Here is an 18820-nt window from a genome sequence, read left to right on the forward strand (position 1 = left end):
AGCTTAGCTGGTCCCAGGCTTCAGCCTCTGAACACTCCACCTCTTTTCTGGTTTTGGTTCATGGAGATGATGATCTTATTTGCAGCCTAGTTATGTCTTTTTGATTTACTTTATATATCTCACCTATTATTGCTGCACTTTGGAGAAGAGAGGTTGCATTCAAACCTAAATTCTCCAAACTATCCTCAAGGGGAAGTCAGCTCCATTTCAATGCTGGGTTTTTTTGTTTGTTTGTTTGTTACTTTTTTTTACCATCATATGCCAACATGTCAGGTTACAACAAAAAGCCACTGGGGGAAACAATTTGAAAGCTAAACTGAGAGGCCTGAGAGAAGGTGACAAAGCTGCCTTTTTTACGTGATCTGTCCCTGAGACCCTACCCTTCCCATCTTGTTCCTCCAGTTGTTAAGATCTGCCTCTTGGGGCTCAGATGGGGAAGGAAGTGGGGGGCTGGAAGGAGGAAGAGTGCCATGGGCCACAGGAAGTGGCCACAGACTCTTTTGGATCTTGTACTGAGGCACGGCTCGGCCAGGTGAGAGGCAGGACTGCTCTTGCTTTGGCACCTAGCCTGGCTTGTTCCCCAAACCCTAAAGGAAGGCTACTGATTCCAAAACTTAGCTAGGGCCAGCTGGCCAATGGAGGGGTGTGTTTGTTCCCTTGAGCTGCCTCTAGTCGGCCAAGGTTGTAAGGTCCATGGGAGGAAGAGGCGGCTAGCCCACCCTAGCCCCATCCTCTCCCTTCAATTTTGCTTCCATCCCATCCCAAAGCTGGGTAGGGGAACCCTAAACAAGTGCACCCTCCCAAAGTTCCAGACCCTCAGTGTCAGAAAGTACCCAAGACAGCCACTGACGACCCACGGTGACCAGGTCTGGCCAGCCCGCCCAGCCCGGGCTCTCTCCTGCCCAGTCACGCCTCATCCACGCGTGGGCGGGGCTCATACTGCTGCCCACGCGGGGCGCGCGAGGCTGTCCTCCGGGTCTTAGTGCCCGCTCCTCTCGCGCGTCATACCTCTGGGACCAGAATCAGCTCTCACTCGCCTGCTAGCTGTGCCTGGGTGACCCCACAGTTGAGCGCTCCGTGGCTGCCACCACGGCCCCCGCCCGCCATGAGGAGCGCGCACCAGCTAGTCCTCTTCTCCCTGGTCGTCCTTTGCAGGCGCGGTGAGTTATTTGGGGGCAAAAAGGGAGAGGAGCCTGGGTCAGGCTAAGCGGGGCTGGAATGGCCACAGGGGAGGAAACGGAGGATGCCCTGAGAGTGGGTGGGGGTGGACTGGGGGAGTGGCCCGAGGGTGTCCCAGCCAAATGGGGGTGTGGGCAGGGCTGAGCCCGCTTGCAGAGGCAGTAGGGGCGGGCCTGGGTGGGTCTGCGAGGTTTGGGGTGGGGGCCACCTTTCCCTTTGCACCCGGGCCACTCTCCAGTGGCCAGTGTCTTTGGGCTAGGCATCCGAGCTCGGTAGTCCCGCCTCTATAGACAGCTCTGCTCAGCCCCAGCGCAAAGGGAAGCTGGGGGCAGCGACTCCCGGTCTGGACAGGGTCAAGGCCCCTTCCTTACTTAAGAGGTGACTTTCGTGAAGACTGAGCGCAACGAAGAAGCCTGCAACCCGGCGGCGCTGTAAAAACCCTGGATCAAGTCCACTGCTCAGTCTCCCCCCACACTTTTAGCGCTGGAGAAACAGCCAAGCGGGAAAAGGACTGGCCTTAATTGCACTTTGGGGGCGGATCTCCCAGAAAACACATTTTATGTCATCACCACCTCCGGTCCCCAACTCTGGCTTGGCTGAGGGCCAGGCTGGTGAAGTGGAGCCTTCACTCAGAGGCCTGCAATCTCATCTCTGACACTTGGAAAGGAGACCTAGTCCACCCTTCGACCCCTCTCCAGGCAGAGTTCAGACGTTTGAGGATTGTCTTCTCTGGGCCTCAGTTGTCCCACCAGAGTTCCAAGGACACTTTCAGCTCCTGTACTCTGTCCCAAACTTGTCCCTGGGCCCCAGTCAGCCCAGAAGCCTACGGGTACATCTTCCTCAGACAGAGAGACAGGGCACAGGAAGTGCTGAAGGCAGGAGTAGAGGGATCATGTAAAGTTCCTATGGGAAAGCGGATTGCACAAGCAATGTGTGCATCGTGGCTTTGCCAACACTTGCTGGGTGACCCTGTGCCAATCTTTTCCCCCTCTTTGGGCCTCAATTTCCCTATCTATTCTATGGAGATGATATGTCCTATGTGGGGCAGTTGTAGTGTTTCTAAAGTGTGATTCTGGGAGACAGCCTGAATTGCCCAATATAGATTCTTGGGCCCCATCCCAGGCTCAAGAGATCAAAATCTTTGGAAACAACCTGGGAATCTGCTTTTGTACATCCAGGTGATTCATACATCCAGGTGATTCATGTGGTTGGAGAAGCACTGATAGTGTATGATAAGCTTCTTGTAAAAGATCAACTCTCAACTTTAAAAAAAAAAAATCCACAGTTGCCTTTTGACAAACTCTTGTGTGCCCTTCCTCAGTTAGGGACACACACTCCAACTGATAATTCCTGCCTTGCAGATGCCTACTTGCCAGTAACATTTTGTTACCCTTACTTTCTGTAGTTGTATTCCAAAATAATAGTTATGTCACTCATTTTTAGATCAGATGTGCTTTTTCAGACTAGACACACATACAATTTAGAATTTCAGCTACAGCTGCCTCTTAGATTGTTAGGCCCTTTATTTGGGGGAGCTGTTTTTTCAAAGACAGCCTCCAGAGGCAAACCCCTGGGGAGGACCACTCCTCATCAGAATCATTGGGTGATGGCTGACCCCTAGTGGTGGCTTCTGTTTCACTCTGCAAGCAGGCAGTATGAGAAGTAACTCCAGTTGTGCCCAGGAGCTTTTACCTGTTCTGACCCACACCTGGGGGTGTGTGTGGGGTGAAAGTTCTGTTCCTTGTCTTTTTAACCCAGCAGGCCTTGCAAGCATTAGGCAGCAGATTGGAAAGACTAATTGTGATGTTCTGGTGCACCCCCCTCTACTTTTTAGGAACTGTGCATTCCAGCCCATAGGGCTGGTCATTATTACCCCTTCATGTGTGTGCAGGTGTGTGCACATACATGCATACAGACACACTCATAAATACAAACACAGGTGCAGGTATGGACACTACCCCCACCCCATAATCAAACAATACCAATTATGGCCTCTGACAGGGCAGTTTCCTTAGGGGGTGAAGTTAACAAGGGCACAAGCCAGGCATGGTTGTGCCTTCCTATAATCCCAGTGATTCAGGAGGCTGAGCCAGAATCAGCAACTTAGTGAGACCCTGAACAACTTAGTGAGACCCTATCTCTAAATAAAAAATAAAAAAGGATTGGGAAATGTAGCTTAATGGTAAAGCACCCCAAGTTAAAACCTCAGTTAAAAAAACAAACAAACAAAAAAAAAAAAACACCCCACAAGCCAAGTCATAAAGTCACATGGTCAGGGGAGAGTCTTTGTTTGAAAGAGACTCCTAGACCTGACTCTGGTCTGACTTGCTGGGGGTCCTTGAATAAATCCCTTCCTTCTTTGATCTCAGTTTCCCCAATTGAAAAATACAAGGTTGGGTAAATAGTCTAAGGTTCTTGGGACTTTTAACTATGGAGCCCATTGCTGGTCCTCAAGATGGGGAAGGGTCCCTCAGGTTAGTTGAATGCCTCGGAGGCAGGACAGGTCACAGGTGAGCAAGCTGAGCTCATCAGGCACGTTTATAGCTGAATCATGAACCCCCACAGCTACGCAGCAATCCTAGACTCTGAAGACTCCCAGGGAACCAGCTTCCTGGGGCTTCAGAGATGCAGAATCCAGCCTCCCAGTATTGCAAGGTCGAAGCCTGGGAACTGTGGATTCTGACCACAGAGTTGCCTCAGACATGCCAGATGGTTCTGGGAAAGTCATTCCCTTTACTATGAAATGAGGGGTCAGCTGAAATAGGTGTACTAAAGAAGGACTCTGGGAGGGACCTACGTGTAGGCTGGAGATACAGAGTGCCTTTCCTGACCCAGTATTCCAGCAGCTGGCCTCTGGGAGAGGGGATCCCAGCTTTGAGAAGCAGTGTTAAGAATCTAGGCCAGGCATCTACAGGACCCCCATCAGGTGAACCCAGGGTAGTCTGGGGGAGGGACAGCAGGCAGCAGGTGCGCTGGGAGCATCTTTCACAAGGCACTAAATATTGCATCTGCTCCAGATAGGCAGCGAATTGGAAAGTGCATGGAGTAGGCAGGGTGGCAGCTGCTTCTCATGACCATGTGTCCAGCCCAGCACTCACCCAGGAGCCCACCTCAGACCTGCTTGACTGGGGTGATCCATGCTCTGGGACCCCTGGCCCTGTCCAAAGAGGAAGGGATTTGGTAAAACTTAGTGAATGGCTGGTAGGGGGGGGGGATGAAATCACACCCCTGGCCTGGTGAGCCAGGCGGCCCCTCGCCAGCATCGCCACCCCCATCCCTATTCCTTTATCCCCCACCCCCTACTCCGTCTGCTCTCCTGCCACAACACTGTTTCCTCTGGCCACTCTCATCTCTTTTCCTGCTCCTGGGTAATCCTGTTCACACGTCCTTGACCTTCTTCTGAGTCTGCCTCTTTCCAACTGCCCCCTCCACCATACCTGACACATCCTCCCTGAAGACAGCTAGTACAAGCTCAAGTCCTTGAACTCACATTCATTCCCAGATGTGTGAGGGAGATGAAACAAAGATTGAAATACCACTTGGCAAGAGATCTGAGGTGTGATCTGGGGGTAGACCTGGGGACTTGCTGGGGAGCAGGGTAATGGCTAGCTCTGACTCCCTGCAAGAGGCTACACTAACATTGAGAGCTGGATGTGGCTCTGAGCCAAGGCCTCTCCTTTCAGCTTGATGCCAGGAGCCACCTGCCAACTGGAACACTTCATTTGGTGTCTCAAAGGGACTTAGTGCTCTGTAGATCTAAGTCTGAATCCAGGCTATCCCTCTCCTTTTCTTCTTAGGGGAAACACTGCTGTGCACCCAGTTCTGTGTGCAAACCCATATTTGAGTCATAATGCTCCTCCCTTGTACTGTATGCTGAGAGCAGGAACCATATCTGTTTGGGGTATTTTTGCTTTGAGTTTGTGGTAAGGTGTGAAACCCAGGGCTTTACACATTCTAGGTGAGCACTCTATGACTGAACTACATCCCTAGTCCTTTTTATTTTATTTTGAGACAGGGTCTAACTAAGTCACCAAGGGTGGCCTCAAACTTGCAATTCTCCTGCCTTAGCCTCCCAAGTCTGTTTATAGGTTTTGTTTGCCATTATCCCCAGCACATAGCACAGTAGCACAGGACCTGGCACAGGCTAGACACCTAGATAGCTGGTGGGCTTGAGGCAATCCTGTCAGAAGAAATAATTATGCTCAAAAAACAAGGAGAGAGTCAGTGAAGACCACAAGGTGGGAAGCAAGCTGTAGGTATGGCCAGAGTATAGAGTGTCTAGCATCAAGGTGAACAGGCAAGAGGATATGAGGTTGAGAAAGATAAGTCAGTGCTAGGAGCAAAAGGCCTTGAATGCCAAGTTGAAATATTTGGGTCTTAACTCTGCCTTCAATTATGAGAGGTTGTGGGTAAGGAAGAACCCTGAGCCAGTGTGCAATCTGAAGATCACCCTGGCACTACAGGACACATGGATGGCAGAGGCAGGTGGGACCAGCAAGGAGGCTACTGGAAGAGTTCAGAGCAGGGGAGGTAAGCTAGGGCCTTGGCTGTTGGAGTGTGTGGGAGATGGAAGGACAGACTGGGGGTCTTGGAAAGTAGACTAGACTGGCCTAGATGGCCACTTGAATAAACCAAGGGAGGAGAGGATGTCCAGGTTTGGGACTGGATGTATGGTGCATGGGATGCCATTCATTGCTAGAGGAAACAGAAGGACAAAGTGGTATGGCATGGGAGGAGAGAGGTGAGCTCTGGCTTGACTGTTTAGTTTGATGTCCCCAAGAAGAGGCAGGCCTGCCGTGCTCTTATTGCCATCAGTGGGCACCAAGGGCACCCTACTCTCCAGGCTCACAGCTCTACCCTTCACTGCCCTAACTGAAGTGGGGGTTGACTGGACGGGGGCTCGGTGGGTCTGACTCTGCCATTTCCCAGGGGACTGTCGTATGGCCAATGCTGAGGAGAAGCTGATGGATGACCTTCTGAACAAAACCCGCTACAACAACCTGATCCGGCCAGCCACCAGTTCCTCGCAGCTCATCTCCATCCAGCTGCAGCTCTCCCTGGCCCAGCTCATCAGCGTGGTAGGTGCAGAGGCAGCTGGGGCTCAAGTCTCAGGAGAAAGCGCAGGGTGGGTTTTCAGAGGCCCCTGCCAGGTCTCAGGGAAAGGAGTGGCCATTCAGTGCACAGAGCTGGGAGTCAAGGGACTAGAGTTTGGTTTCTGGCATTGCTCAGATTTCTGGGCAAGGTTCCAGATTTTCATCATTTTTCTTTCTGTTTTTTCAAAAGTGTAACTAATATATATATTTGACTCAGTGATTGTACAAATTTATGGAGTACAGTGTAACATTTTAATACATGTGTACAATGTGTAATGATCAGATCAAGGTAATGGACTTATCATCTCAGACATATATCATTCGTTTGTGTTGGGAACACTCAAATTCTTCTTTATTAATTATTTTGAAATATTCAGGGCTGGGGATGTAGCTCAGTGGTATAGCACTTGCCTAGTACACACAAGACCCTGGTTCAATGCTCAGATTCCAAAGAGAGGGGGTGGGGAGAGAAAGAGAGAGACAGACAGACAGAATAAGGAAAAGAACAAACAAATATTCAATTAATTGTTGTCAACCATATTTGTCCTGCTGTGCTACAGAATGTAAGAAGTTATTCTGCCTATCCAACAGTATCCATTCCTTCTCCTTCTTACCACCTCTCTCCAACACCATTGGCCACCACAAACCTAGCCTCTCAAAACTATAGGGCCCGAAAAGGCTTGGGCCAAATGAACATCTGGCCCCATCCCCTAGGAGGTAGCACAGTCAGGAGATGGGGAGGACTGGGCAGGATGGAACTCTTGACTCCCTGTTCCTCTCCGTGTCCCACAGCCAGGTCTGAGTGTTATTGTCCAGCCAACTCCTTTTTGCTTAATAGGGTGAGCCCCAGGCGCTGCTGTGCAGCTGCTGCTCTGGTGAGGGCAAGCAGGCAGGCCGCCCTGATCAAGCTTCCAGGCTCATGCTGCCCCTGCCAGATCTGCTCTGCAGGCCCTGTAGAGTGATAGAGGCTACCAGTAAGGGGAGGGGACACAGCCTCCAGCTCCTGCCCCTCCAGGTACCACTGTGAGCTGTTGTATTCCCAAAGGCTTGTACATAAAGGAAATATTTATGGGGTTTCTTTGGGGGGGGGTCTTTCTTTTTCCAGGATTTATTATTTTTTCTTTTCTTTTTTTTTTTTTTTTTTTTGAGGAGGGAGGCACAACTAGTTTAAAGACAGAAAGTTCTAGGGAAAGGTGAGGAGTTTGTGCTAAGTAAGACAGGTCCAAGTAGCTCTTTGCAGGGTAGACTAGGGTCCTGAACCAATGTTCTTGGGCACATTCAGGGGAAGTGAAGGGGAGTGAGAGGCAGGACTAAAGCACAAGAAAACTTTCTTGATGATAGAAATGAGGTGGATTACATGGGTAATGCATTTGTTAAAACTGATCAAACAGTGCATTTAAGATCAGCATATTTCACTGTGTGTGAATTATATCTCAACTCAAAAAAGTGGTTTTTAAGACAGATGAAGGTTTTTGACTTTCAGTGATGGCAGAATTGCTTGTTGCAGATTAGCCTTTCTAGAAGAACAATTAGAAAAGACGGAGAAAAATAAATGCCAAAGGAAGAAATATACATGTGTTTGAGTGTCCAGGTTCCAGGAGGTGAACCTGACAGTCTGTGATGCTTTACCTTACCTTTGATGGTTGGTAAGCAGTGTAAGGCTAAGAGGCTAAGAAAATGAGCCCAAGGTATAGCTCAGTGGTAGATATGCTCAAAGAAAATTATGAAGATGGAGAATTTCTCCAGGGAACTGGTTATTATAAAAAGGGGGGGAAAAGGTAAATTCTAAAGCCAAAAACATACAAAGACTATAATTTAAAACTCATTGGAAAAAAATCATTGGGTGGGTTTCATAGCAGATTGGTCATAGCAGAAGAGAAAATTAGTGAACTGGAAGACAGCTCAATAGAAAGCATCAATACAAACCAAGGAGAAGAATGAATGAAAATACAAAGTAGGAGATAGATAGTTATACTATTTAAACAAGGCTAATGTATATTTGGAGTCCCAGAAGAAATGGAGATAAATAATAAGACAGAAGCAATAATTGAAGTGATATTGGCTGAGAATTTTCCAAAACTGAACAAGGATATGAAGTTACAGATTCAAGAGGCTCTATGAGACCCCATGAGAGACAACAAAACAAAACGAAACCCATACCCAAATACATCATATTCAAATTCCTGACAACCAAAGACAGAAAATCTTAAGAGCATCCAGGAAAAGAAAGAAGAAAACAAAGCAAAAAGATAAGAATAACAATAAAATTAACTGCTGAATATGGAAGTCAGAACATTGGATGGCATTTTGAAAGCGTTACAGCCAGGGAAAAACCTGCAAACCCTAGAATTAGATAAGGATTTTGAAGGACTCTTTCAAAAATTAAGGTGAAATGATGACATTTTCAGACTAAAAATAAAAAATAGATAATTTAACATCAGAAAATTTAATATTAAAGGAAATGCTAAAGGTTGTTCTTTTGCTACTAGGAAAATGATCCCAGATTGAGCAAGAATGAAGCACAACAAAAAGGGTAACTGGATGGGTGAATTTAAGTTGACATTGATGCTATAATACAATAAAAACATCTTGCAATGTTTTAATTTACATAGAATTCAATATATGAGAAGAGTAGCCCAAAAGTCTGGAGTGAGTAGATGGAGTTGAAAGGTTTTAAAGTCCTTGCCTTTTTCTGGAAGTGGTAAAAGTACTAATTTATATTAGATTATAACATCAAATATGTATAGTATAATCTCTAGGGTAACTACTAAGGAAAGGGTCACATGAAGGTAGGGGGAAATGGAATAATAAAAGATTCCAAAACAAGTCAACAGAAAGAGTAAACACAAAACAAATAGATGATAGGTTTAAACTCAAATACAGATGCTCCTCAACCTGAGATGGAGTTATGTACCAATAAACCCACTGTAAGTAACAATTATTGTAAGTCAAAAGGTGTTTACTACCCTGATAAACTATTGTAAAGTTAAAAAAAAGAAATCACAAGTTGAACCATCAAAAGTTGAGGGCCAGGCTGGAGTTGTAGCTCAGTGGTAGAGTGCTTATTTAGCATTTGTGAGGCATTGGGTTCAAACCTCAGTACCACATCAGTCAATCAATCAATCAATCAATAAAGGTATTGTGTTCATTTACAACTAAAAATATATTTTTTAAATTGGGCTGGAAAAAAACATTGGGCCAGATTGTGGTTCAGTGGTAGAGTGCTTGCCTAGCACGTGCAAGGCCCTGGGTTCAGTCCTCAGCACACATAAAAATAAAGAAAGAAAGATATTGTGTCCAATTATAACTAAAAGACAAATATTTTTAAAAATTGGGGGGCCATCTCTATATCAGTAACTATATTAAATATAAATGGCCTAAATATTCTAATCAAAATGAGACAGGGGGCATGTATCCATCCCTTTTTTCCCTGCTCCTAATAACCAAGAATGTGGATGTTGTGTTTGGTATTCCAACATCTTGAACCATGCAGATGGGGGTCACACTCTTGGTGTAATAGAAAAGAAAGGTGGAAGGAACCTGAGTATCTGAGGATTTTGTAGAGCAGAACCACCATTTATGTCCAAAATGTTGCATGAGAAGGACATAAACTTCTACTTTATTTAAGCCTATGTTTCTCTGGTTCTCTGTTCCTGGCAGTTTAGCTTTGTCATATTAATAGGCTTACCCAGTTAAGGGTTTAGGGCAGGTTCCTTGAAGAAACAATCACCAAGCTGAAATCAGGACATGGAAGTTAACTTGATGAAGAGAAGGCAGGAAAATGGTGCAAACTGAGAGCACAAGACACATTCAGAGAACTAAGGAAGCCCAGCAGGGCTGGAGAACAGACTAAAGAAACACAGGAAGGTGAATGAGGCTGGGGAAGTTGAAAAAATCCTGTAAACCCTATAGAGGGATTAGATTTTTATTCTGTATGTAAGGGAAGCCACAGAAGTGATTGAGTGGAAAATGGCAGGAAGTTTGGAAATTTTCATTCTGGCTATAAAGGAAAATATAGATGAGTGAGTGTGTGCAGTGATGGTGTACAAAGTAGTCACAGACCAGCTAGGAGGGTCTTGCAGTGGTCCAGGTAAGAGATGAATAAGGGTGGCCTGGATTATGATGGTAGGATTCATATACTCATTCAGAAAATACTTATCAGGTAGGTGACACGTACCAGTTGCTCTTCTGGTTGTTGTCTTTCCTCAAGGTTTTTGAATTCTAGTGGGAGGTGGTGGCAATACACAAAAAGATAATGTTCCCTGGTTATAAGTTCTTTGAAGAAAAACAAGGTAAGATAAGGGGAGAGGGACATGGGTGCTATTTTATGTGGGAAGGTTGGGGAGGACTTCTCTGATCATTTGACATTTCCAATATCTAAAGAAAGTGAGGAAGTCACTGCATAGATTTTCAGGAAAAAGGAACAGAGTATATAAAGGCAGGAGCAAAGAGACAAGCATAGCTGAAGTGGAGTGAGCAGCTGGGACCATATTGAGATACAAGGTTATGAATGGGACTGAGTCAGAGGCAGATTATTAGGACCTGGTACACACACACCTTTGGCTTTTATTTTAGATGAGCTGGGGAAGCAGGAGGGTTTGATCAGATCACATAGTCTAAGAAGTTGATATTCTAATGGGACCAACCTGCAGAGAAAAGACTAAAGACAGGCCAGAGCAGATCCAGAAGACCTATTAGGAAGTGACTGCATTAGTCCAAATGATTGATGATGGTAGCAGTAGAGATGGAAAGAAGCAGATAAATTTGAGATGCATGTAGGAGATGTAATCAACAGGACTTATGGATGGATCAAAGAAGAGGGTGTCAGAGAACAACTTCCAAGTTTCTGGTTTATGGAATGAATGACTGGAGGTGCCATTCTCTAAACTAATAACTCCAAAAGGGAACAAGGCTTGGGAAAAGATAATGAGCTTTACCCCTGATGTTCTGGGTATGAAATAACTCTGAGCCATTTATGAGATGTTGGGACAGCAGTTGGTCACATAGGCCTGGAGCTCAGAGCCTTTTATGAAATACAGCGTGACCCATTAGTGAGGGCTCCTCCTTCCTGGTCAACTGATGGCCCCATTTCCTTCCCCAGAATGAGCGAGAACAGATCATGACCACCAACGTCTGGCTGAAACACGTAAGTGCCCTGAAAGGTCCCCAGCCCAGGAGGTGTTTCCCCTAGGGCTACCTTTTTGTGGTGATGGATATACAAGTGATGGAGACTTGCCTGTCTGCTCAGGAGTGGACTGACTACCGCCTGGCCTGGAACAGCTCCCGCTACGAGGGTGTGAATATCCTGAGGATCCCTGCAAAGCGCGTCTGGTTGCCTGACATTGTGCTGTACAACAAGTGAGTGACAGAGGGTGGGCTAAGATCCTGTGAGGGTTGGGCCAGGGCAGCAGGCCCATCCTTGAGGGGTTATCCAAGTCTGAGTTCAACCCTAGATTTCATCTGTACTTCAGCCATACCTCTAGGCCACCAGACTGGAAGAAAAATAGAGATGATTAGAGCCAGAGCCCTCAGCTAAGAAGGAAGTTGGAGACCCAGAGAGGGCAAGATCCAGACAAGGCAAGGGCCTTGTCTGAGTCACTCTGCACAGCTGGGACCAGGACAGCATCCTGACCCCTAGTCCCATACTCTACTTGTCTCTATTCTGACTTTTTGAGCCTCAGTTGCTTTATCAGCATTGAGTTTTGGTGGCACCAAATTAGTGTGTAAATATCTTAGGTTGGCCAGGTACAGTGGCATGCACCAGTAGTCCCAGTTTCTCATGAGGCTGAGGCAAGAGAATCACTTGAGCCCAGGAGTTTAAGGCCGGAGACTCTATCAAGGGACAGACAAACCTGAGTTCAAATCTCAGCTATATTGTTTACTAGCTTTCTGACCTTAAAGAAGTCACTTCTCTGAGACTTGGTTTTCCCATGTATAAAGTGGGGTAACAAAAAAGCCCACCTCAATGGACTATTGAGAGGCTTAAATGAGCTGTTCCGAGTGAAGCTTTCAGACTCTATCGTGGTGGGGCTCTCTTGGTGCCCCAGATGTCAAGAAAAGCAGGCCCCATTTACTGAGACAGGGTGATTAGTGGGAATAATCCCCAAGAGCTCCTCCAGGAGCCCAGAGAACAGGCTGGCCTTTTCTGCGGGTTTCATGATGTTCTCCTCCACACCCTATCCTCGCCCCAGTGCTGATGGGACCTATGAGGTGTCTGTCTACACCAACGTGGTGGTCCGCTCCAATGGCAGCATTATGTGGCTGCCCCCTGCCATCTACAAGAGTGCCTGCAAGATCGAGGTGAAGCATTTTCCTTTCGACCAGCAGAACTGCACCCTCAAGTTTCGCTCGTGGACCTACGACCACACGGAAATCGACATGGTCCTTAAGTCACCCACAGCCAGTTTAGATGACTTTACTCCCAGTGGTGAGTGGGACATAGTAGCCCTCCCAGGGCGAAGGACAGTGAACCCACAGGACCCCAGCTATGTGGACGTGAGCTATGACTTCATCATCAAGCGAAAGCCGCTTTTCTACACCATCAACCTCATCATCCCCTGCGTGCTTATCACATCACTGGCCATCCTGGTCTTCTACCTGCCGTCTGACTGTGGGGAGAAGATGACGCTGTGCATCTCTGTACTCCTGGCGCTCACCTTCTTCCTGCTGCTCATCTCCAAGATTGTGCCTCCCACCTCCCTTGATGTGCCACTCATCGGCAAGTACCTCATGTTCACCATGGTGCTGGTCACCTTCTCCATTGTCACTACCGTGTGTGTGCTCAATGTGCACCACCGCTCACCCAGCACCCACACCATGGCGCCCTGGGTTAAGCGCTGTTTCCTGCACAAGCTGCCTACCTTCCTCTTCATGAAGAGACTTGGCCTTGACAGCAGCCCGGCCAAGGCCCCCCTGCCCACCCAGTTGTACCTGACTAAGACTGAGGCCACTGCCACCTCTGCTGTGGGCCCTGCCAGTCCCTCTAACCTCTACGGGAACTCCATGTACTTTATGAACCCTGCCCCTGCGGCGCCCAAGTCTCCAGCTGGCTCCCACTCAGCAGGCATCCCCAGAGATTTCAGGCAGAGGTCCTCTGGGAGGTTCCGGCAGGATGTGCAGGAGGCTTTGGAGGGTGTCAGCTTCATTGCCCAGCACATGAAGAGTGACGATGAAGACCAGAGTGTAAGTCCCTAACCCTGCCCACATGTCCAGTAGAAGGGGCTCAGATAACAATGTCTGTTCCCTGCCATTTTTTTGCAGTTAATTCGTATGAGATAAGGACTCTCAAATTCCTCGGAATCCACATCTGAAATGGGTTTTATTATAGCTGCGTGCACAGGGAAGAAGACAGAAGGAGCAATGATCTTTCTGTGTTTGTTTTTGGGTTCCTCAAAAGCAGATCCTGAGATGGGTTTGAGCGCAGGTAGTTTATTTGACAGGTGACCCCAGAGAGCACAGTGAGGAAGCAGGAGAAGGAGGAAACCACTGTAGGATACTAATGAGCAGCATCCTGCTGTGGGTGCCCACAGTCCTGACTGAGACCCTCTCAGGAACTAGCCTCAGAATGATGCCCTAGAGGGAGGCTCCCATCCCCTGTGGGTTGTCAGTGACTCCAGGACAATAGCTTCCCTGCTCTTCCCAGTTACATCAGCTTGCTAGAGCAAGCACCTCTGGTGCAGGAGAAGGCCCTAGACAGAGAAAGGAGGAGATGCAGGCACCTGAAGTGAGCTGGGAATGACTCTGCAGCCATTAGGGAGCACAAGTGGGCTGGGGTACCAGGGGCATCTGTTCTTGTCTGCAGACTTGTGAAGATTCCATACTAGCACTGTATCTTCCAGGAGTATGGAAACATCAATTAAAAGCTGCTACCAGCCTAATAAATGATGAAGTAGGGTGGCTAGAATTATAGACTTTCTGAAATGAGGGTGAGTTCACTTTCACAGAACACAGAGCTTGGGTGTCTCCAGTGACTCCTTTGAACAAGTAACACATCTAAGGGGGATTTGATAATAACTGAATACAGGAGGAGACAGTAATGGTTAGAAATGTTCACATGCACCAGGCAGAACAAGTTCCGTACTCGTGTGAATGTTCTCATTTCAACACAGATGAGATTCTTTGTGCGGGTTTTTATGTGATGTCTCCCTCTTTGCAGCTGCGCTGGTAAAAGAGGGCATCTCCTTGTACTTGTCTTTCTGCAATCCCTTTTCAGTAGCTGCATTCTCAAGGGAGAGCACTGGTATTCCATTAGTTAGCACAGACTGACAAGTGCAGGCCCCGAAAAGCTCCAGAATCACACTGTGCAAAGGAAAGAAGAGAACTGCTAACAAATGGAACATATATAGGGCATGAGATATTCTTATGCACCCCAGCTACTCAGAGTGCAGCCCTTGAACCAGCAGCAGCAACATGCTGAGAAATGCAGACTCTCCCAGGCCTCCCTCCCTGAATCTGCATTTTCACCAGATCCCAGGAACTTTCTAGGCATATTTCAATTTGAGAAGCACAGCTCTACAGGATTTTGCCTTCTAAAAATTTAAAATCATTCGGTGGGGGGGGGGGGGTGGCTGGGGTTGTGGCTCAGCAATAGAGCACTCACCTCTCACATGTGAGACCCTGGGTTCCATCCTCAACACCACATAAAAATAAATAAACAAAAATAAAGATATTGTGCCCATGTATAACTAAAAAAAAAATATGTTTTTAAAAAAATCATTCAGGAGTTCACCATCACCTAATGCATTGCCTCCCAAACCTTAATTGCCGCCTGGGGCCCTGCTGGCTAAATGAGAACCACCTGGGCAGTTTTTCAGACCACAGAGTTGAAGCAACTCATTCTGACTGAGCCATGGTCCCTGGGAGAAGAATCCAGGAGCCTGCAGTTTTAACCAGATCCCTGGTGGTTCTAGTACACATCGGAGGTTGAGGAGCCCTGGCCTCCTGCACAGCTGGCTGAACTGACATCCATTCTCCACTCTCCCTTCTAAAGGCCTCTCACACCATTGGCACTCACAGGCCTCCTGCTGTTTCTAGCCCCCGTTAATTTCAAGCCCCTAGAGGGAGGAGCCAGGCAGGACCCACTGCTGACACAATCACCAGTGTTCATTAAGCTCCATACATACATCAGGAGCTTTGCCAGAAGCCGACATAAATTACTTCCTCCCCTCCCAAGAATCCCCAAAGTGGCTTTTACTAGAACCCCCAGTTTACAATGGGGCTAGTGAGGCTCAGGGACATTCTTAACTTGTCCTGGGTCACACAGCTGGCACAGAGCAGAGCTGGGATCAATACCCAGATCTCTCTGCCATGCCCCTCCCAGTGCCTTGCCCTGCACTGAACACATGGTGGACTTGTTGCTTGACTGACTTTCTCTTGTGCAAGGGGGGCAGGGTCTGTGTTCCAGGACATGCCCGTCCCTGAGTTAGCCCGGGCAGAGTGTCTCATCTTCAACATTTTCTCCCTCCCTGGTGATTAACTGGTCACTATAAATAGCACAAAAAATATAAAAAGAGGGGGGGAATCACACACACACACACACAAAAGCTGTTTGAAATTAGGGTTATCCAAAAGAAACCCAAGAATGCCAAGAAGCACGCCGTTGGAGAGCTGTGCTGTGCCTGTTGCGTCTTAGAGACAGGTGCCAGTGTGTTTGGTTGAGGGTGTGGGGGCTGCTTTGGCACAGGATTATCCTAGTGGTAGACACACACCATTGATGGGGCCCTAACAAATTGGGTCACTGACGTCAGCTTGCTCGCTGCTGCCTGCCTGTATTTCCAGCTCCAGAGCCTCTGCTGAGCTCTTCCAGGGCAGGGGATGGGGGAGGGACAACAGGATGTCGGGCATCTCCCCCTGTGCCAAGGAAGCAGGCACATCTGTGGGGCACCTCTGGAGGCCAGCCAGGTTTCTATCAATATCACACCTCATAGGTGGGTCTGAGATGATTAGAGACAGGGAAAGCAAGAAAGCAAGTCAGAGTGAGCCCAAGAGAGCTAGCCAGATGATGAGGCAGGAGGAGGCTGAGTCTTAATTAGAGGAAGTAGCAGACACTGCTGTGAACGGAATTGAACGAATTAACCAGCAGGATTTCCAGGTGTTCTGTAAGCGCCCACTGCCCTGCCCCCACTAAAGTAGGTGGGCCCCAAATCTTCTTTATGCAGAGCTGGCTCAGGCAGATTATTTGGGGTGAAAATGAGAGAAAGGAGTTTCATGATCCTCAGGCCTCATCCCCCTTTATTTATAACCAGATTTGGTCTTCAAATTACAATATGTGATACAGCTTTCCCCCCAAACCTACCCATGGATTCAACCATGGATCAAAAACATTCCCAAAAAAATTGTATTTTTACTGACTTAATTTTCTTGTCACCATTTCCTTAAAAAATACAATTATTTGCAAAGCATTTATAGTATATTAGGTACCGTAAGCAATCTAGAGATGACAGTCTGCAAGTCTGCGGGAGGATGTGTATAGGCTATGTGCAAAATCTATGCTGTTTCACATAAAGGGCTCAAGCATCCTCTGATTTGGGTGTCCACAGGGGGATCTTATAACCAATCCCCTGAGGATACTGAGGGATGACAGTATTAATGACCCCTTACATTCCTAACTTTCCTGTCCTGTCCAAGTTCCTGGTGGCTCTGCAATGCTTAGTGGGTAGGTCAGGTTGGGTTGGAGGACGCCGAGAGTGACAGAGTTGCTCAATTGAGGCCAGCCTGGGACTCAGGACTTGCCATACCATTATGTGGTTCCAAGCCCACATTGTGACCATTGGGGTCTCTGACCAGATGGTGAGGACCTGACTTAGAGGAAGGAGGGACCTCAGTTTTTCTGCACCTGTAACCAACCCTTCTATCTATCTGCAGGTCATTGAGGACTGGAAATATGTGGCCATGGTGGTCGACCGGCTATTCCTGTGGATATTCGTGTTTGTATGCATCCTGGGCACTGTGGGGCTCTTCCTCCCTCCCCTCTTCCTGACCCACCCACCTTCTGAGGTGCCCTAGACTGCCCATCATGTCCAAGAGCACCCTGGGCTGTGGGGTGAGATGATGTGAGCAGCCAGGTGGACAGTTCACTGCTTCCTTCTGGGTCACAGCTGTTGAGGCCCTAAATAAACATCTGACCATCAGCTAACAATCCATCAAAGCAGCCACAGCTGCCAGAGGGCAAGGATGGGGTCCTGCGCTGTCCATTCTGAATGCCTCCGAGGAAGCCCAACAGGAGGGGGCTTCAGACAGTTTAATTCCAGCCTATCTTCCTTCCATGCACCAGGCATACTAACAGCACCTACTATGTGCCAGGCATCTTGCCCACATCCCAGCCTATCTCTCCACCCCCAGCTGTCTCCATCCTCTCTTGTCCTCCAGGCTCACTAGCCTTCTTTCAGTCTTCCACATGCTTCTAGATCCTTCCCGCCTCAGAGCCTTTGCATCTACTGAACCTTCTTCCCCACCCCTGTGCTTCCCAAGCTCTTCCCATGGTGTCATCAATCAGGGCTCTGCTACCATGGTCCTCTGCTCCAATATCATCTAAAGACTGTTCCCATTTCAAAGTAGCCTCCCCAGTGACCACATTACCCTATCACCATCCTCGAGCCCCCCTCAGTACGTGCAGTTATTTGGCAGCATGTTTATGGTCCACATCTCACCACCAGTGTGGGCTCCATGAGAGCAGGGTTTGCTCCTTCAGGTTTGCTCCAGGTCTGAGACTGAGCTTGGCACACAGCAGGTGTGAAATAAATGTTTGTTGAATGAATGAATGGCTCCTGCTCCTCCTTCAAGCAGCTGTCCTTGGTCCCCATCCCTGAAAGGAATGGCCCTCTTGTTCATGGCTCTCTGGCCACTTTCCACTTTCATATCATGGCTGGTTTGGGTCTGTATCCCTCACATGCTGATGGATCCCCCTCCCACCGCCCGGCATACTGTCTTTCCCACAGTGCCTGGCAAGTTGTAGACACTCAGAATATTTGTGCAATGGAGAACACTTAAAATTCCATTTTTTAAATTACTATACAATAAAATGACATTTTAAATATATAATCTATGAATTATGGGCTGGAGTTGTGGCTCAGTGGTAGAGTGCTTGCTAGCATGCATGAGGCACTGGGTTTGATCCTCAGCACTGCATAAAAATGAAATAAAGATATAGTGTCCACCTACAACTAAAAAATAAGTATTTTTTTAAAAATTCTACAAATTATAACAGGTATAGATCTGTGTAACCACCACTACTATCAGGACACAGGAAAGATCTGTCACCCAAAAGAACTTCCCCTACCATTTCCTTATAGCCTCGTGGATGGCTCCAAACCTCACTTCCAACCCCAGGGAACCACCTACCTTCTTTCTATAACTATTGTTCAGTGTCTTTGAGAATGCTATTTAACTGGAATCATACAGTATGTAGCCTCTGGAGATTGTTTTCTTTGGTTAGCATAATACCTTTGAGATTCATTCAGGTTGCTGAGTGTATATGCCAAGCAGTACTTTATCCTATGGATGTTGAAGCACATTGAAGCTGTTTCCAATTTGGGGCAATTATGAATAGA

At 47.6% G+C, this 18820-nt stretch overlaps 1 protein-coding gene across 1 annotated transcript; it reads left to right on the plus strand.

The window, feature by feature from the left end:
- Window positions 1-1105: 1105 nt before the first annotated feature.
- Chrnb4 (cholinergic receptor nicotinic beta 4 subunit) lies at window positions 1106-17833 on the plus strand. The gene is given in 7 exon segments (XM_071607341.1): window positions 1106-1160; window positions 6109-6257; window positions 11374-11418; window positions 11521-11630; window positions 17136-17407; window positions 17410-17427; window positions 17430-17833. Coding segments are annotated over 7 exon segments (690 nt in total). The 3' UTR covers window positions 17471-17833.
- Window positions 17834-18820: the final 987 nt, after the last annotated feature.

This window comes from Marmota flaviventris, chromosome 2 (genome assembly GCF_047511675.1).
Source record: "Marmota flaviventris isolate mMarFla1 chromosome 2, mMarFla1.hap1, whole genome shotgun sequence".
Classification (NCBI taxonomy): domain Eukaryota; kingdom Metazoa; phylum Chordata; class Mammalia; order Rodentia; family Sciuridae; genus Marmota; species Marmota flaviventris.